We start from the raw sequence: 19968 nt of genomic DNA, 5'->3' as shown, positions 1-19968 counted from the left end.
GGTTGTGTGTGCGTGTGTGTGTGTGTGCGTGTGGAGACGGGGGCATCATACTGCAAAATCCAGTCCATTCCAGCTGTTTGGCCCATTCCCTTCCTTCTTATTTTACCTCCACGATCTCCCAATTTCAATCAATTACTTTTTCAGCATTTTTGATTTCTTCCCTATTGTCAACAGTCTGCGACAGCAGCTTCTGACAAATTACGCTGATGAAAGATTTTTTTGCCAGAGGGCATGTGGGTATTTAAACTATTTATTGCTCATTTATTTGTTTATTCGCTTATTTTGTATTTGTTTATTTGTGTTCGTTATATTTTTCAGTGTGCTACTTGTCTGTCCTCCTGTTTCTCCTTATGAGTGTTGGCATTCTGGAAGCCGCTCACGCTTGCTGCCAGCTCGTGACGACTGCATCTGTGGGAGTATCGCTGGTCGGGTACCAGCAGCGCGCGGCAGAGTTGGGGGGGGGGGGGGGGGGATGGTGGTTGTGGTTGCCGCTGGCTGCCGCCTCAGTCATCCATCCCCTCAGTCAATTATGCACATAATCCACATAATGTGATTCCCAATGACATGGGCGAAACATTAACCCTCAGGGGCTCGCCGCCGCCTCCCCACAGGAAATAGGGAAAGAACAAGAAGAGCCAGAAAAAGAAAGCACTCAATTACGGTGGTACTGGGAGACATGATGACACCCTCCCTCCCCACTGATGCACATAAGCAAGCCCATCCATTCAAAGGCATGCATACATACAAGCAGGCACGCCGACTGGCCTTATTGGCTTAGACGTGTCTGGGGTCCTTAAGATCCACTGCGGCGAGTCGGAAATTGAAACGGAGAAAATACTTTTATTCAGATTAGCACAGTGAGACGGCCCCATGCCAAAGTCCAGCAGGGAGAGTCCCAGGAATGCCTTCAGGCAGTGCCAAATAACAAGCAGGGGGTAAGGAGCCCTGGGCAGGAGACTAGAGACCCACACTGGTGCTGGGGTGGGGTGTGAGGGGGGATGAAAATTCAGATCACTGAAAACTCCCAGATGGACATTAAAGAGTGGGATGCTTAAAGGAATGAGGCAATGCCATGGTTTTGGGGAGATAATAAAGAAATTCATCGTAAACCTTGAAGCCATACAGTGACTTCATGTCACTAATGAAACACGTAGTCGGCATGCTCACAGAGAGAAGCAGATGAAATTTGAGTCTGGATATTCTCGACAAACAGTACACTTCAAAATTGTGAAGAAAGATCGCTATTCAAATCGTGGATTGTGACTGTGTGTTAAAAAGATTGTGATATAATTTCCACCCCTAGATGGAAGGTGTTTGTAAGTTTAGTTGCCTGACAACACACGAATGGATTAGTTTCATATTTCTCAAATGTAGTGCCTGTAGTTCAGAGAAACTGGCTGTGTGTTTGGCACAGGGGAAAAGCTCTGCTTTTTTTCCTTCATGGATGAAGTCACAGCTCTGTGAAGATGGGGAATAGCAGCATCACTGATGAGCATATCAACAAGTCCCTGCTGGCGTTGTGAGACACTGCGTGTCTTTGAGGCATTGTCATTCCATCTCCTGTTAAAAGAGTAAAAGAGGAAGTAGGTGGGTGTAACCTGAGTACGGCATGTGGTTTAACTTCATCCAATTCAGTGTCACCATGACAGCACGCGCTATGATGAGCAGCGACCACAAACACCACAGCCAATACAGAACCGTGTAACAACCTCCAGCTCCAGCCCAGACATGGGCCGACTCCAAAGGGGGTCTGGCCAGGGTCCGGCCCTCATCTGGCCCCGATCAGGCAACTGCGTCAGAGCGCAGGACTCATCCCAGCTTGCATGCATAATCAGCGTCGGTGTCATCAAAGCCCTGTTTGAATATGCCCACGGGATTTGTTTCAAAGCTGTCATTTTCTCTGTCTCTCTCCTTTTCATACTCCCGACCCTGAAAGCCTCCCCTTTACCTCCCACTCTGTACTGGTGGATTACAGCCTTATTGACTAAAATTACATACCGCAAACAAATCGTGCCTTCGGTGAGCATCCCCTTTGCGAATGTCAGAGAGCGACAGGAGCAGCGATTGGCCTTTTGATGATAGCAGAGCAAGCGGGCGGTTCTTCCCTGAGTTTGTTGTGAATAAGATTTTGCGTCAGAAAACTTAGATAACGTATAAAATACAACAAAAAGGCTCTCGCAGAGAGATTGCTTTCAATCAAACCGGGCAACATGGACATCAAGACGGCCCTGTCTTATCTTCAGACAGTCCTGAAACAATGATGCAAAGCCCCATTTGAAGGCTGAAAGCATAGAAAAATGAAATGCTAATTACTTCGAGTGGCTGGGGATCAAAGGGTTTTTTAGGAACCAGTTCAACCAATGTTTGAAATTTATTGTTTGGAGGATAACCCCTAACCCCTAACCCCAATGTGTGCTGCCACCCCATCTAAACACCCAAACACTGAAGAATATGGCTTTTATTTCAGAGTGCCAATTTCATGTGAAGTCTTGTTCTCTCATCCACACACCCACATACTGATATAGTTAGGCACACTGCCCCCCCAGCCCCCCCCCCCACACACACACAAGAGTGTGTCCAATTTCATTTGAATTCTTACCTGTGCATAAACAAACGTATACACACACACAAGCTAATACGACACAACTGTCCATCACACACCTACCTAGACACAACATAAAGGTAAGGCATTTCATTTACTGCATCAAGCTGCAGTCAGGTGTAGTCATACATTAGAATTCCAACTGTGTTCAATTCCCAGACTATCAATGCCTGACAGGGTAATTTCCAATGTTGTTTATCTGTAGGGATGTAGTGGAGACAAAATGTGTGAGGCATGTTAATGCCTGAATGAATGGAAAAGGATAGCCAACAGCAACCCGGCCTTATAAATCTCACATTTTGTGTTACTGGATACAGGATACTATGGTACAGCACAGCTTTAGCTTCCTGCAGTAACTACCTGTTTAAATGTTGCTATTCATAGCCACACATTCATAGCCGCACACTGTATTTTTTCATTACAGGCACTGTAAGGAAACCAGAGGTGCATTTTTATGCCATCCAAGCTTCTTGTTTTAGCTTTACCTGACCGTGACAAGCAGCAGATGGTATGTCTGGTTCGCACGTAACCCCCTGTAGAGCTCAGGCATTTGTGAAGTGTTCTTTAAAAAAATACAAAATTAGTTGTCTCGATCTATGAATGGTGAACACAAGATTGCCATTTTCCCCCCTCTGTCCTCACACATACACACAAGTGAGAGCATTACCTAACCTGACAGAGACTTTGGGGTCATTCAGGAGCTACGCCAGCGGGGGCCATCCAGAGGCAATATTTCTCCACTGTGCTCACTATGCCCCCTGTTGGCAAACACCGGCACTTAGGTCTCTTACCATGAAGACAAGGACAGGGGGGTGGGGCGGGGGGCAGGCCCACAGACACGCTCGCTCAGTGGTGTGCTCCGGGAATAAGGTTGTCCTCTCCATCATGTTGATTTGTGATGATGTACTGTCGGTACAGAACAGGTATACCATCTCTCCGCACAGCATGTGCGAAAAGAGACACTCATGATTAATGTGTGTGAATGTGATTGGGTGGTTGTGGATAAAACCTGTGTCTGTGTGCATGTGTGTTTTCGGTGGGGAGGGTGGACAGTAATGGGAAACTGTGCATGTGTGGGTAAGACTGGGGGGATGAGTGTGCGATAAACACTGACCGTGGGCCGAGTCTGGCACGGGTCTGTGCCACATCTAGATCTGAATCTTCTGATCTCTTTGGGAAGTGGGCTGGGCTGCGGAGGTTTGCGTCAAGTAAGAGCAGAGCTGGGAGATTATTGAGGCTCGGCGCTAGGCTAGGTAATAAAAGCAGACACTGCAAGAAAAATAGCACCATTGAAGTTCAAAAACACACCCTATTACGCAAAATTCACTCACCTCAGACAGGTGTGTGCGTGTGCATATGTGTTTGTATGTTTATGTGCGTGTGTGTGTGTGTTTGTGTGTGTGTACATGTGTGTACATGTGTGTGTGTCTGTGTATGTCTGTGTGCATTTGCGTGTGTGTGAAATACACTTACTTCACATATGAGAGAGTGAGGCAGCCATGCAACGATCTCATTACAGTGAATGCTAGTTTTGGCGCTTCTTCCCTCATTGGTCCCTGCTGTGGGGTGTCGTTTTGAAGAGATGCTCATTGAACTGCTCCACGGCTCGCTGGAGAGACAGCAGGTTGAATTATTTTACTGTCAATGTCTCTAATGAAGCTCAAAAGCTGTGGAGATGCTGCTTAGGGAAAAACATCCCAAAATCCCACAATTGTGTCATTAATTTGTCACAGTTCTCTTTCCACATTTTACTCTCAGTCTAGCTGAATTCTGACTGATCGGTTTGAGATTGCAACAGTGTGCTGATTTTGATCATTATCCAATATAAGAATAACTTTCCTGCATTTCTGTTTTTGCTTGTATGTACATGTATGTGTGTGTGTGTGTGTGTGTGTGTGTGTGTGTGTGTGTGTGTGTGTGTCTGAGCACATTTGCCTGTGCCTATTTGATTGTGAGTGTGTATGCACATGGCAGTCATATTCTAATGCTTGCTTGTGTGTATGTTTGTGTGTGTGTGTGTGTCTGTCTGTCTGTCTGTCTGTCTGTGTGTGTGTGTGTGTGCATGTTGCAGGCTGGAGCTTCAGCATGGGCTCGGCCTACCAGTTCCACAGCTGGAGGGTGTTCGTGGTAGTCTGTGCTCTACCCTGCGTCTGTGCAGTCGTGGCCCTCACCTTCATGCCCGAGAGTCCTCGCTTCTTACTCGAGGTAAAGACGTCACAAACATGCCACGCTATCAGTGGAGCAAGAGAGCGGAGGTATACTGTACATCACTTCACTTGTGACTGAGTTAAAGAACTTTCTTTTGTTATAATAATAATAATAATAATAATTGCTCAGTTTAATCTGTGGAGTTCTTAGAAGATGAACTGAGTACAATTTAGCTCTACTCTATCTACTCTATGTCCAGAGAAGCTATCTTTTGGGAATTAAAATGTTCTCAACTTTTTAAAAGCCAAGGATAAAACTCCTCAGTTTATCAGAGGCTAATTGCTGTAAATGCTTACGGAAAGACTGAATAACAACTACCTTTTTATGTTTGAATTTTTTTTTGCTGTTCATTCTACCTCCCCTGATTTAAATTTCAGAGTAGGAAAACGGCACTCGTAAATGTTCTTGCTTTAGTGACGGGGGAGGCTAAACATAAGTGAGAAAGCTACCCCCCCCCTTTGAAATGTGTGACTCACAGGGTGTCGTGACTACCTCCACTGATAGACTGGAGTGCCAAAGTGGCTGTCACGCTGCAAAACTGATAGCAGTTAATCCCCTGTTAATTCCCCACGGATTTCTCCTCTCCTCTCTCTCTTTCTCTCTCTCTCTCTCTGTCGCTCACACTCACTCTCTTAGGTGGGGAAGCACGACGAGGCCTGGATGATCCTCAAACAGATCCACGACACCAACATGCGAGCGCGGGGACAACCGGAGAAAGTCTTCACTGTGAGTCTCTCCCATCCTCGCCTCACGGGATTTCTAAGCAGTTCAGCGTGGCAACGCGTTTAAATCTGCTGAGAATCACAGATGATTGTGTGTCTCCCCCCACATTCATCTTGGCTTTAAGAAATGTTTTTTGTCACTCACAAAAAAGCAAACGCACCAGCATCAAAGTGCAGTTATGCTATATTGAAGCTTTCTGCGCAAGCTGAATACTTGATCAGCTATGTTGAAACAGGAAGTCTTCATATGATGTTAGTGATACTGTAAACAACGTTGTGCCTCTGAAACGATGTAAAGAACAAACCTCCTTGTTGCATCTTATGACTGTGTGGGTTTGGCTGCAGTTCGGGTGTCCCCCTCGAAATGTCAAACATTATTTTCATTTGTGTTGCAGGTTAATAGAATCAAAATCCCAAAACAGATTGATGAGTTAGTGGAGATGGAGTCAGAATCCGCAAATGCTGTATCTAAATTCGTCTTCAGAGTGAAGACGGAACTTCGTGGGGTAAGGTCATTTGTCGTTTGTTTTGCTCACGGTTAGCACTAGTAAAACATATGTGCAAACAGCTACAACAATCTACACTTGAAATTATGAGATATATAAGTGTGTGCATGTTTGATTGAGAAAATGTCTTTTGTCGCAGATCTGGGTAAACTTCCAGAAGTGCTTCAACTATCCAGTGAAGGACAACACAGTGAAACTGGCCATTATCTGGTTTACCTTGTCATTTGGGTGAGGAAGACTCTTTCTGCTTCTGCATTAGTAGGGTTAGTGATTACGATTATTTAAGACACTCCTATAGACGAAGATGGTAAGTGTGTATTTGTATTTGTAAGTGTACGTGTATTTTAAGCAGAAATCAGAAGTAGTTAGACATCATTTAAGGTCTAGTGCCATCAGACATCGATCTGTGCATATTGATCAAGTACCTTTCTATGCATAGGGATAGTGAAGTCTTTCAACTCGCTTGGAAATTGACTGAGACTGAGCCAGGCGTCTTTAATGATTTTCCCCCCCGGATAAATCAACCTCAGCTGCTGGAAATAAACTTCAAAATGACACAATCCTTTTTTTAACTCATTGATTTAAACGCAGAGAAAGACATTTCGTCCTGCTCCATTTTTGCATTATAGAATATACTCCTTAATATTTATTTACATTTAGGAAGTACGCATTTGATTCTCTCCCAACAGGTACTATGGTTTGTCTGTCTGGTTCCCTGATGTCATCAAGCACCTGCAGGCCGACGATTACGCATCCAAAGTGAAGATCCACACCAACGAACACATTGAGGATTTCACTTTTAACTTCACTCTCGAGAACCAGATTCACTCCAACGGCTTATTCGTTCGTGACAGGTACATCTAAAGGCTACTGGTAATCACGGCTGGCCTCCTGGCATGTATAACCACAACAAACCAGGAAAAGTGCCACTGACAACTTGTACTGTGCTGCTTTCTTGAAGACTAATCTCCTCGTATTGTCAAGTTGAATCATGAATAGAAATATTTTTCTTCTGTGTTTAAGAATCATTCACAAGTATATCCCTTTCATGTTGCCTTGGCAGTTTTGTGAATATGAAAATGAAGTCCGTCACATTCATTGACTCCACGTTTCGTGATTGCCACTTTGAGGATATCTCCTCTGTGGGCTCCTTCTTCCGCAACTGTACTTTCATCGGAACTTTCTTCTTCAATACAGGTGAGTTTGACACAGTGAACAACAAATACAGTTTGTTTCACCTTTCATAATGTTTACCTTCAGAATTACCTGAAGTGTTAAATCTTCTCAGTCGTGAATTGTTGAGCATCTGTCAGAGCTGGACCTAGATTGAGCCAGGCTGTACAGTAGTTGGCAAGGTAGCTCTGATTATTACCCATACAAATATTCATAGATCACTTTTGATATTTTTCTCAGTTTATTTCCTGGTGTTATTAGACTATAATTCAGGGCATTGCCTTCATGAAGATGGCAAGTCATTTACTGCTGTAATTGTATAAGGCTAACATGAGGAGTACAGAAGCTCTAGCCTAAACCATTAGTGTCTGATGCGGCAGAGAAAATATGAGCTTTTAAAGGCAAAAAGGCCTTCTCTAATTGCATGTCTGTGATGTCTTTTTGCAGACATTGATGACTCCAAGCTCATCGGGGGAACTGAGGTTATCAACAGTACATTCATTCACAACAAGACAGGCTGTCAAATGACATTTGAGGACGACTACAGCGCCTACTGGGTTTACTTTGTCAACTTTCTGGGAACCCTTGCTGTGTTGCCAGGCAACATAGTATCTGCTCTTCTCATGGACAAAATAGGGCGCTTGTCTATGTTAGGTATGAAGATTTAATTGCATGCACAAAGGAAAACTGACCTGAAAATAAAAAAATGATAATTCTTTAAATCTCATGTTTTCATATTACAATGTACAACAGCGGGATAGTACGCCGGTGTTTGTTATTTTTTTCATTACTGGGGGAAACCTGATCTGGAGATATCATAAACATGATACAAAAAATATGAATGTCATTTTATCGGCTATCCCAACGTTTGGAGGTCCGATATTTCTACTATGTGTCGGGGTCCTGTTCGTCCTGTCGGGATTTTATTTTTCAAGGACTACTGTATACATGATCCCTAACGCAAATCATAATATTTACACAGTATTTCCTTTTGGGCTGTACGTGTTGTTCTTACAGGTTTTTCCATGATCCTGTCTGGGATCAGTTGCTTCTTCCTGTGGTTTGGCACCAGTGAGTCCATGATGATTGCCATGCTCTGCCTCTACAATGGTCTGAGCATATCCGCCTGGAACTCACTGGATGTGGTCACTGTAGAGCTCTTCCCTACAGACAGGAGGTATGCTCACGGTGCAGAGGCCAGTGCTCACTCCACTAAAGCTTAGTCTTACCTTTGCTTGGTCTGTTTGGATGTGTCTTTATGTGTCGTTGTTCCCTTCTGTGTGGGTTGAGTGATTCATTACCCGTAATCCGTGTACACACACCCACTCAGGCAGATACATAAGTAAATTATGGTATTTATTATGTTGTGATGTGATTACGTTAGGCCTCTCTTTTGCTGTTTCTGTACACACAAATACACACACACACACACACACCAAACACATATACACACACACACAAGCATTAGAATATGACTGCCATGTGCATACACACTCACAATCAAATAGGCACAGGCAAATGTGCTCAGACACACACACACACACACACACACACACACACACACACACACACACACACACACACACACACAAAACACATACACACATACACACACACACACACACACACACACACACACATACACACACACACACACACACACACACACTGTTCCTGTTTTTTTCTTTACCAGTCAATCCATGGACCCCTTGCTTTGTTTTATTGCCTCTTTGATTCACACCTGAATTTCTTAATCTTTAATTTCAGTACATCTCTGAGAGATCAAAGTGTAACATATCTATCTGTCTGTCTCTATCCTCCTCTCTCTCACTCTCTCTCTCTCTCTCTCTCTCTCTCTCTCTCTCTCTCCTCCCCCTTTTCAGATGCACTGGTTTTGGCTTCTGTAACGCCCTGTGCAAGCTGGCGGCGGTAATGGGGAACGTGTTCTTCGGCTCTCTGGTGGGCATCACCAAAGCCATCCCCATCCTGATGGCCTCCTCCGTGCTGGTCTGCGGGGGCCTGGTGGGGCTGCGGTTGCCTGACACGAGGAACAACGTGCTCATGTAACCCAGTCCACAGAAAACACCAGGAGAGCTGTGGCAGCGGGCAAAAGGTTTAACCCAGCTAACCAGGCAGAGAACCCACATTTACTCTATGTCATATCTCATGTCTTACTCTATGGTTTAACTTGGTCAGACACATCTCCCAGATGTTTATTGTGAAGGGGACGGCTCGCATTGGTTTTCCAATTAAGTGTACTTTTATGACAGCTTTTTGTGTATCACCTAATACCCTTCAGCAGTAATGTGTACCCAACCCTGCAGTTGCCATATTCCGTCAGGCTGGAGCTCAATAGATGTTATTATACATAGCATTAGAAATTGCTTGGACAAAATCAATCTTCTCTGACTAAATCTACAGTTTACCAGTAAAACTTTTTTTATGATTACGTAACCCACCTAAACCATGTGTCAGGTTCCCAATATAGCTGTTGTGGGCTGTGAGTGTCTGTTGCTCAGTCTATGAATGGTGTGAGTAATGATGTGCCTCCAGCTCCTGTTGCTCCCCGTGTAAAAACAAGCTGTAATGAGCACCTGGAGCCTGCTGTGTGGGCCTTACAGTCAGGGCCCCAGTCAGCCCTGTAGAGAGGGGCAGGTGAGCAAGGGATGATAGAGAGGGAGGGATAGAGAGGGGGGGGGGGTAGAGAGGCAGAGGCGGAGAGGGGGTCACACATGGAACTGCTGTGGCACAGCTGGCAGAACAGAGGAGAGGAGATAGCTGAAGACTCGGGTACGGGAGTGGGGGCAAAGACGTGCCAATCATGTTTTTACATGCCACTTAAACTCCTCACCTGCCACGCTGTTAGTGTTCCATGTAAACATGCATTATGTGCTGTGAGACTGACATCTGTGATTTTTGTTGTTGTGATTTTTTTGAAAATGAAGAGGTTATGGAAATGCTCTGTGCTGTCAGGAAAAAAGGACTGTAATTTGTGGTTCTGCTAATTAATTCTATGTGTTATGATACGGTTGTACAGTTTAGAAATGGATTTCTTTCTAGGTGTAGTTGCAAAAGTCTCTCAGCCGGAAAAGTTTTGTTTTGGTGTCAGATAGAAGTATTTCCCACCATTGGGAACTACTCAGTTAAAATAGAAACGAAAGGATGGTTTGTTGTGGGTCTACAAAAGTTGGCAGAAATGCATTAGAATCTGCATTTGGAGTGTTGGTTAAACCTTTTGCCCCGGTGTCTTCTTTATAAATAAAAAGGCCATATGAGGTAATAGTGGGTATTGTCACAATATATGTACATATCAAATGTAGCGCTAAGCTCAAAATGTATACTTTATTGGCAGCCACATTTCTAAGCAAAAGAGAAACATGCCCAGCTCTTTATTTTTGCTAAAAAATGTTCTGGCTAAGTGTTCTGGATTTGTGTTGGACTGTTTGTGTTGTATGCGGGCTCTGTGGTAACCTGTTTTTATTTGTCGCTTCTATGCCTGTTTGAAATGATTCATTGAGGCAGTGACTGTACATACTCACGTCATGCTGCTTCCTCTGTGAAACACTGAATGGCCTTTACAAAAATCGTGCAAACGTGCCTCTCCTTGTGAGCTCACCCATACGTTAAAGAGGAGGTCACCTGGGCGTCTCCCCGAGTTCGCGTTCGCAGAACTAGGAGATGAAGGGGGAACGCTCAGAGCCCGTCCTGCTTCAGTCACCTTCTATTACCATTGTGAACATAAAGGCTTCTTTGTGCTTGTAGTATGATATTGCCAATACCATGAATAACACTATGCAAAAGTCTCAAAATCTCTGGTGTTAAAATGAATATTTGTTCTGTTGTGGTTTTTCAAGAGAAGTGGAGAATGATTCCATCAGCAATAATTTAATATTAAGAATGAAAATATGTTAGAAAACATATTATATTTATTCAGACTAATCGAATATGGAGACATGTGACACGCGTGTCGGGTGTGCGAGTGAAGATGCTAGAAAGACACAGCAACTAGCTCTGTGTCGAGTGTTCCTTTTGTTAAACTTCAGAACTTGAATTTGTAAACATACAGCACTGCTGAAACTAGCCAGGAAGAGAAGAACATTTCTAGAAGCAATGGAGGCTGGAGAGGAATGAGAAATTAATGGATAGGAGTGGGGGGGGGGGGGGGGGGGTTGTGAGAGAGGAGTCTGCTGGGAGAGGCTGGGGTCTCCCACCCCCAGCAGATGGTAGTGCGTGTCTGGAGCAGAAGGGAGGGAGGGGAGGCTTGCGGGTGCTCCCCAGCAGCGCAACAACAAGCGGCCATGAAGGTTTCCAAGTAACACTCGCTTCATTAGGCTTCTCAGCAGCTTGAGGTGTGTGTGTATGTGTGTGTGTGTGTGTGTGTGTGTGTGCATGTATGTGTCTGAGACTTTTGCACAGTGTGACAGTATGGTAGGGCGTAACGATGTGAAGCATGAGATAAAATTCACTCTTTAGTCTCACTGCAGTGTTCTGGGCATAATACACAAATAGCGGCGCACAGTGTCGCAGGCTGCAGGCAACAGGCTGCACATTTTAACCTTTCGCTGAAAAATGGATATTTATTTCATTATTTATACACATATTTATTTCATTATTTATTAATGTATTGTTTAATAGTTATTTATTTCGTTTTCTGATGGGGAATGCATCATAATTCAGTTAAGACCAGACACCTTAAGAATGATAGCCATTCTTACGCCAGTGTCATACAATTCTAAAAAAAGGTCCTTTCAACACTTTCTACTGTTATGATTGATTTTCTAAATCCTTGAATGCTGTATAAAGTACAGTAAAGAACAGTATAATTAACTGCAATAAGAAACCCCTCAGTCTGTTTCTTTATATGTGTGAATTAAGAGAGTGTAGTCCCCTTTCGAGGGATTTTTATGTAGTTAGCAATATAGCTGTCTTACCCGTAGAGGGCAATGACAAGCCACTTATGTTTAAAAACCTTGTCCTTGGTTTTAGTAGAGTTCTGTTCATAATGTCATTTATATTAAAAGACAATCCAGAACACAGTGATACTATACCATTAGCAGCTCCAACACTTGCCTTTAATCATGATGGTTTCCTAATATGCTAAAAAAAAAAAATCTGTGTATTTATGTTTTTTGTTTTCTAAATATTTGCCAAAATTAGTCCAAGAAATACATTACATTTGAACAATTCCAGTCATGAAGAGCTTGAGTGAAAGTTTCCTATGGACTGTATTTTATGGAAAATACTGGTGAAATCTTTTTTCACAAATCTGTTTAGAAAATTTAAAATGTAAAAGGTTAAAGCGCTCTCTCTAGATCTGTCAACAGTGACGTTAATATGAACAGATGCAAAGAGGGAAGTCCGTCATCATAGTTTAATCTTAAACTAATGGATATGAACCACTTTGTCAGTTTTGTTTTTTGACAAATTGCGCCTGTGTCTCTGTGTCCTGTGTCCTCTGTAGTGTTTGGTTAGTGTCGCTAGCTTAGTGTTTGTAATTTCACTTTCAAAGCAGTCTTCTGGGTGGAATAAATAGTCTTCAACTTTGTCAGCGTTTTGTTAACATATTACATCATGCATAGTGTGATAGCTGATCCTAGTTAATCCCTACAAAATCCTCCATATCTAGAAACCTGCTTCAGTAGTAGACATACAGAATCCTTCTTCATTAGGCCTGTGACATACCAAAGCTACCTGCTGCTTTTACAAACCTGGCAGTGCTATGCAGATGTTTCTAGTTATTTATCGGTTATCCTGTAACTTTCCACAATGATGAGTCAGATGCCGTGGATATGTGCAAACCTTTGGTGATTCTCACGTGGTGGATCTGCTTGGCTTCTCTGTTTGTGTCCGCTGGAAAAGAATGTTTGTACACTCTTCCCTGTCATCCATGTGTTGTGGATCTGTTGCTGTGTGTGTGTGTGTGTGTGTGTGTGTGTGTGTGTGTGTCTGTGTGTGCGTTTGTAGCTGTGTGAGTGTGCTTGTGTACTAGTACAGTGTTATTTATGCTTTTGTGTGTGTGTGTATGTTTATTTCTCTATCGCACCCTGTGTGTGTGTATGTGTGTGTGAGTGAGAGAGAAAGAGAGAGAGAGAGATGGAGAGAGAATATGTATGTGTGTGTGTGTGTGTGAGAGAGAGAGAGAGAGTGTGTGTGTGTGTGTGTGTAAATATTGTACATATTGTTGTTGGGGTTAAGAGTATTGTGCTTTTGACTGACTGAAACATGTTCAGATCTGTATGTGACTAATGTGGTTCAGCTCTCTTCACATCACTGTCCTTTCCCAACAAATAACCAAACATTCAATATTGCATTCAAAATTGCATGTATGTGTGAGTGTGTGTGTGTGTGTGTGTGTGTGTGCGTGTGTGTGTGCGCGTATCAAAAGCTTTTTGTTTTTGTGCTTCTATTTGTGTTTCTGTGTTCCTCTGTCAGAAAAAAGAGCATATTAATTTGGGATAAAATGTGAATGTATCTACTCATGTAAGTTATTTTCATTTTTTGTTTCATTTGACAAAGAAAGGAAAAATCTATTTATGGATATAAAGAAAAAAGATGTTTATTACTGTGAAGGGCATGCCAGTACTTGGGTGACTGTAAATATATGGAGTATAATGTCTGTGGAAGTGTGTATCAAAGTGTTTGCCAAATGAATTATTATTTTACAGAGAGATTCTTGTGAGTGCTTTCAAGAAGGTCACTGCTTATGGCCTCATGCCATGTATATGGTAGAAAATAAAGTCATGCTCTTTTCACCAACACACTGTGTGCTCAGATGTGTCAGACTCTTTTTCTAAGTGTCGCCAATCTTCAGATTTGCAACGAAAATGTAACAATTTCTGTATTGATGTAACGATATAGAGAAACCTTTTATTTAAATGTATCACTTGGACTGTCTTATGTTGAATATAGAATTTCTTATATTATAACAAACTGTCATTCATCTTTCCTCTCTAAACCTCCTCAACTTTGTTGTCGTTGTGTTGCTCTTGATGCATGTTAATCCAAGAGTTAGCATATTATGGTGTAGTGTCTCCCCTCTCATTTATAGTACCACTGTGTGCTTCTGTTCTGTTTTTGTTGTTTTTCTATCTCTTTTTCCCTATGTCCACTTTGACCCAATCTCTTCTGCTTTTTTCACCCTTTTTTAATGGTCTCTGCCCTCAATTTCAATGTGTTTTTTTTACCAACTAAAATTAGCATGTGTTTTCCCACTTGTCTCTCCCTCACCTTTTTTGGTGGAAAAATGTAAAATTTTCTAATATAATCTGATGTGAAATGATTCATCTGTAGGCAAACGCATAAATATCAGCTCATTTGGTTCACTGCACCAGGAACTTGGCAAAACTAGGCCTATTTACTGGTAATACTACTTCTTACTATCTTCTCTTTATCTCAAAAACAATTATCCTCACATATATAGGATATATCCACCCAATCAAGTACTGGGTTCTGGTCAAGAGGGACATCCAACTGCGAAAGTGCTCATCGGTAATGTCTGTAGGCTGTTACGAACATCTACTGACCACTAGATCATCTAGTCGTCACTAGAACATCTAAAACCACATCACCAACACTTTACCTTCTGTGGAATCTGACACAATACAATTGTGCAATGACACAATGACACTTATGCTGGGGTCTCACTCAGTCAGTAGGCCAACAAGGGCATCCTAAGAAGTTCTCTATAATGAGTTGTGCAGAGGGGGTGGGGGGTGCAGAACTTCCTTGTGTACAACAGACCACATACACAAAGGGATGAGGAGAACCAATCTAATTACACAACCTCAACATCTAACAACCAAGAGTCTCAAAAGTTGTCTCAAGGCCTTCCTCAACAACATCAGGAAAATTCAGACAATGCAGCCAATTGTCACGACCCTGCTGCCAATCAGCGTGTACCAGTTTAATTGTTCTTACAGGCATAGGTAAACATGATTAATTTATTTTCCCTTTCTGATGTATTTATGTTGAATGAGCACATGTTTACACGTAAAATCCAAATTGTGAACATGCAGTATTATACATTATGGGTATCGAATGGGGCGAACCACATTTTCATTTGTCTGGTAAGATCAGTGTATTGCGCAGTTTTACTATTCATTGGGTTTCAAATTCAAGTCTACTAGGTGGCTCAGGCTGCCTCAAATCACATCATACTGAAAGTGTAGCTACAGTAGGTCGCGTGCTTGTGACAAACGTTTATTACAGACAACCTTGTTACAGAACTCCAATATGGCGTGAGCAGGTGAGCCGCCAGGTGGCGCTGCGGGCAGCTAATTAGCGCGCAGGTTGGTGTGTGGTTGGGAGAGGAAACTGCCGTGGAGTGGAGAGGGGCACAGCCTTCCGTTAGAAGTCAACGCTATGGGAGTTATCTGAGTGAGAGACAAGCGACATGAGTTGCAGCTGACATCAAACCTTTAAAACGGCAGCTTACTCAAACGACGTTTTTTTTTCAGTTATTAGGCCTATTTCGATTCTGCAACAGACGTCCCGGATCGAACTATCAGGTTACACTACTGGGAGCTAAATCTTGTACAAGTGTTTCTAAACTGGGGGAACCGAAGCAGGATGTACCATGAAGACAGCGCGAATGCACTCAGGCCACGATATGGATGTAAGTTCAGATATTCGTTTCTGCTTCACAGTTAATAGCCTATGTGACAATAACTACATTTTGTTTTGTACAAGCAGTAAAAAACATTGCGCTTTCCCGGTGACTCAGGTGATGTATTCTTGCTGGTGTAACTTAAGCCACAAAAGTGACTAGATATATTCCTAAACTTCAGGTGTCAATGCGACCTGGCAGAATCACACAAGCTTAACCTGTTTATCTTAATCCCCAATTGCACACTATTGTGCTTTAGAATCTGGATATTCAGAAGTCCAGGATATTTGTAAATTTAGAAACGGTTGTGTTCATAATACTTTCCCCCTCCTAACACCCCTAGATTGTGTCAGGGAAAAAAGACAATGCCGTGGTCCACTGCAGTAGGCCTTATGTTACTGTATGTTACATCTCTCAGTGCTGGGTTTAGGTTCTCATGCGTTCAACTCAGTGTTGTGTGTTGAAGTGATACCTCAATCACAAGTGTGTGTCTTCTATGGGGTGGTCTTCTTACACTGATTTCTGTGCTCTGTTGTATTCTAAGTTTCGGTTCAATTCCTCTCCCCTTATTTATTTTGTAATAATAATTGTTTAAATGGTTAAAATATCCCTGACTGACCCTTCAAAAGATGTCTTATCTGTATGTTACGACTGTTAGTTATAGCCACACGGTTGATCAGAAAGCACTTTCAGTGTGTCAAACATTAGCTAGATTTTTCAGTCCCAATGATTTGTTTGCCATCTATGTGTAGAGTTCTAAAACCATTGAAATAACCTTAAGAACAGTGAAATGTTTATCTGTATCAGGTGATGTAATGGTATTTAACTTGGGCTAGAATGCAATAATGAAGTGAATGGAAAAGATAATTTTACAGTTCCACCGCAGTTACAATATCGTACTGTTAGGAGAATGAATGGGGTGTAGGTGTGTGTGTGTGTGTGTGTGTGTGTGTGTGTGTGTGTGTGTGTGTGTGTGTGCGCGTGTGTACATGTGTGCGGTTGAAGGGGTCTGGTGGTGGGGTAAAGAGGTGTTTCTCAACATCTCTGGGTGGGAGTGGTTGTTGTTTACCAGTTTAATATTAACTACCCAGCTGCTGAGATCAAACGTTGATTCCTGATAGCGGGACTGTTTGCTTTCTTTCTTTCTCTCTTTCTCTCTTTCTTTCTCTCTCTTTCTCTCTATCTCTCTCTCTCTCTGTGTGTGTGTGTTTGCTCTTTTGTAACTCTTACCAATATCTGCTGATGTCAGTGGGGATTTGTTGATTATGCATAAGGAAATGTGGAATGCTTTTTTTTTTAATGCATGTGCCAAACATACTTTTTACCTTTCCAAATCCATCATCTATCAATCTATCATCATTTTTAAGGGATACAAGATACAACTTGGAGTTCATTACGGGATCTCTGACACATCCATTTGTGTAACTAAATAGGAGCAATGCATTTAAGGTGTTAGGCGAGGTCTGCAGAAGGCCCTGCACAGTTACACTACCTTTTCTCAGTGGGAACTGCTCAGTTTCATAACGGTATTTTCATTTCTCTGTACAGAATATTAATGCTTCATGCTCAGTTTCCTCTTTCTGTACATGAAAAGACAGAATGCTTTTAAACTATCAGACCTGGTGCAACCCTGTTTTGGAAAAGAAGAGTTGTAAGGTTTTACCACAGCAGCGCAGATCAAGTAGTGATGCCGTTTGATTATTCAAGGCAGTCAAACAATTGAGCAGAATAAATGGAGGTCTCAGGGGGTTGTGACAGTCTTTGGTGACTGCTTTCACTGGTCTGCCAACAACATACTGGCCTTCACTTAGACCCTCTGCTGTCTCTAGACTGAGGCAGGAAATGTTGCCCCCGGACCTCTGTAGTGTGGCTGTATTGTTATGTGATTTATTCTTAGATTGTGCTTTGCTGATGGGAGTCAAAAAGTAAAAGGGGGAAAAGTTAGCCTTCCTCTTGGGTTTAGAGAGCACTGAATGACTGCAGAAGGTGGATGTGCAAGGTGAGGTTTTACTTCCCCCCTTCTTTCCACAATTAAGATTCAAGATGGCTCTTCTGCGGTGCTGCCAGCGCCAACCATCAGACGGTAGAGACGGTCCTGGCGAGACTGAACTCAAAGGTCGCCTGCAGTTGTAACTCATTACTCACTATGAGGAGGGGGGATTGAGAGCCTCTTAACTGGAAGCTGACTCAGAGCAGCATGCACTGGCCCTGTGATTCAGAATCACACAATAATGACATGACAAGATATGGCAAAAGGTTAATGGGTATGCCCAATGTTGCTGGCAAACAGTCCTATGGCTGTTAGTCTGTGTGTCCACTTTGTTTTTGTGCCCAGTTTAGCTCAGCTGAATTTCTTTTTTTTTTCTCAGAATAGGAATTGATGACGCATTAATGGTCGCCTCCAAAATGCACACAAATGGAAGAGATACCCTTGTGCAAACTTGCTCCCATCACCTTATTTTTGTCCTGCCACTCTATCGGGACCGATGCCACAGATAGTGCGAACAAAAGGAACTGTACAATGCAGCTCCACAGAGATTGGTTGGCAAGCCTGTGCCTGTTTCAGCCAGAGAAGATGGCTCCTTTTTTTTGTGCCGGTCTGGCTGGCATTATCCACTCGCTTGTTTAAAAGTGCCAACGCGTGGGCACTCTTCACCTGTCAGCAAAATCAGTTATCACGCAGTGAGTAAATGATGCCCAGGGGTAATGGGGCACCCCCTTGGCACTGAGACTGAAGAGGGTAGAGAGTTTGCCCACTTCAGCGCCCACTGGCTCACAGCGGGCATTGCCTCTACTCCCAGAGGCATTCATTTAATAGGGTGCCATTTAGTAGATTTGGATCTCTCTGTGATGGGTTAGGATGGGATTGTTGCCCGGTGGGTAGTGAGGCCTGTTGTGAGGCTTCTTTCAGGTGCTTGCTTGGGCAAATAGTGAAATGTGAGTTTGTTGCAGTGTGATACGGTCTGAAGCTTCTCCATCATGGGGACCGTCTTTTACTCCTATTGAGGTGTGCAAGTTAAAGTTAATCTTGTCTTTTAGATGAACCTGAGGTCAGCCAGGTGCCTGGGACCATTTTGTTCCATCTTCTGAGTCCCAGGGCAGCTCAAGTCAATCCCCTGCACTCAGATGCCATCTCTCCCAATACCAAGCAACTGGGGACAGCAGCCTCTATCCCTTATAACGGGTGATGCTATCCTCAAGAGACACAGTATAGCCTGCAGCAGAAGGCTAGCACCCTGAAAAAAGCTAATTATCTTCAGGAGAGAGTAAACACCAGTGGTGGAGAGGGGTCAGCTTTATTTTATATATGATTTGCTCAAGGCTTACTACAGACATTATGTCTTTGGACACAAAATCCTAGAAAGTGAAGCCAACAAAAAGACATCAAAGAATAAGAATTAGGGATGAGAATCGTGAACCGATTGTTTGGAATCGTCAGCCAAATTCTTTAACGGTTCTGCTATCGGTCCTTTGTGGCGTTGCGCATGCGCGAACTTCTTTAGTTTCCTCTTTCTTCTTCAGACTGCAGCAAACATGGCAACTAGGCAGAAGCGTTCTAAAGTTTGGCTCTATTTCACACGACAAAAATGACACCTACGCCACTTGTAACCTGTGTAAAAAGTCTATTTCGTCGAAGGGAGGAAATACAACAAATATGAATAAGCATTTGAACACACAGCATGGAATTAAATTACAGGAATGTCATGTCTTCGATGCATGCAGCAGCTCAGCTAATGTCGGCGCTTCATCTCTTTCTGTCAAGGGGAACTCTTCAAAAGTGATCACAACCACTCACTGTGTGAAGCAATTTGCCTTTATTGTGTGTAGTCGATCAAGTTATCTTCTGTCCCTTCGTTTGAAGCATACATTTTAGCTCCGGCATTGGTCTCCCATTATTGATCATTTCACGTTTGGATTGAAAGTCCAGTTTTGAGAAATGTTTGATCGTAACGGTGTTAATTATCGGAGGGCGTGTGTGTCAACCCATTATTAAACTGAGCATATCGTCTTTTAATCCATTATTAAACTTAGCAGCTACGCTAGCTTGGCTATAGAATCTTCCATTTTCAGCCCCCTACATTGAGGCAGAGGTAGTGTTTGCCTCCCCTCTTAATATGGCTTTATGTCAGCTCAGCAAATTCAGCGATTTTG

At 42.9% G+C, this 19968-nt stretch overlaps 2 protein-coding genes across 3 annotated transcripts in view; both read left to right on the top strand.

Moving 5' to 3' along the window:
• sv2ca (synaptic vesicle glycoprotein 2Ca) overlaps positions 1-10425 on the top strand; it is a 34674-nt gene extending 24249 nt beyond the window's left edge. Inside the window, exons 5-13 of the mRNA XM_012828564.3 lie at positions 4674-4807; positions 5447-5536; positions 5928-6038; positions 6178-6266; positions 6728-6892; positions 7102-7235; positions 7659-7865; positions 8229-8388; positions 9095-10425. Of these exons, the coding sequence (XP_012684018.1) occupies positions 4674-4807; positions 5447-5536; positions 5928-6038; positions 6178-6266; positions 6728-6892; positions 7102-7235; positions 7659-7865; positions 8229-8388; positions 9095-9278 (1274 nt within the window). The 3' untranslated portion in view covers positions 9279-10425. The remainder of the gene's footprint in view (positions 1-4673; positions 4808-5446; positions 5537-5927; positions 6039-6177; positions 6267-6727; positions 6893-7101; positions 7236-7658; positions 7866-8228; positions 8389-9094) is intronic.
• A 5109-nt stretch (positions 10426-15534) lies between these two features.
• Positions 15535-19968, top strand: part of iqgap2 (IQ motif containing GTPase activating protein 2) — a 50121-nt gene continuing 45687 nt past the window's right edge. Inside the window, exon 1 of one of the 2 annotated variants that reach the window (XM_031570664.2) lies at positions 15535-15825. In XM_031570664.2, coding sequence (XP_031426524.1) covers positions 15780-15825 — 46 coding nt within the window. In that variant the 5' untranslated portion in view covers positions 15535-15779. The remainder of the gene's footprint in view (positions 15826-19968) is intronic. The other variant, XM_012828521.3, reaches the window with a different exon arrangement.

This window comes from Clupea harengus, chromosome 7, assembly GCF_900700415.2.
Source record: "Clupea harengus chromosome 7, Ch_v2.0.2, whole genome shotgun sequence".
In the NCBI taxonomy this organism is placed as follows: Eukaryota; Metazoa; Chordata; class Actinopteri; order Clupeiformes; family Clupeidae; genus Clupea; species Clupea harengus.
This window is presented reverse-complemented; position numbering and strand designations above follow the sequence as displayed.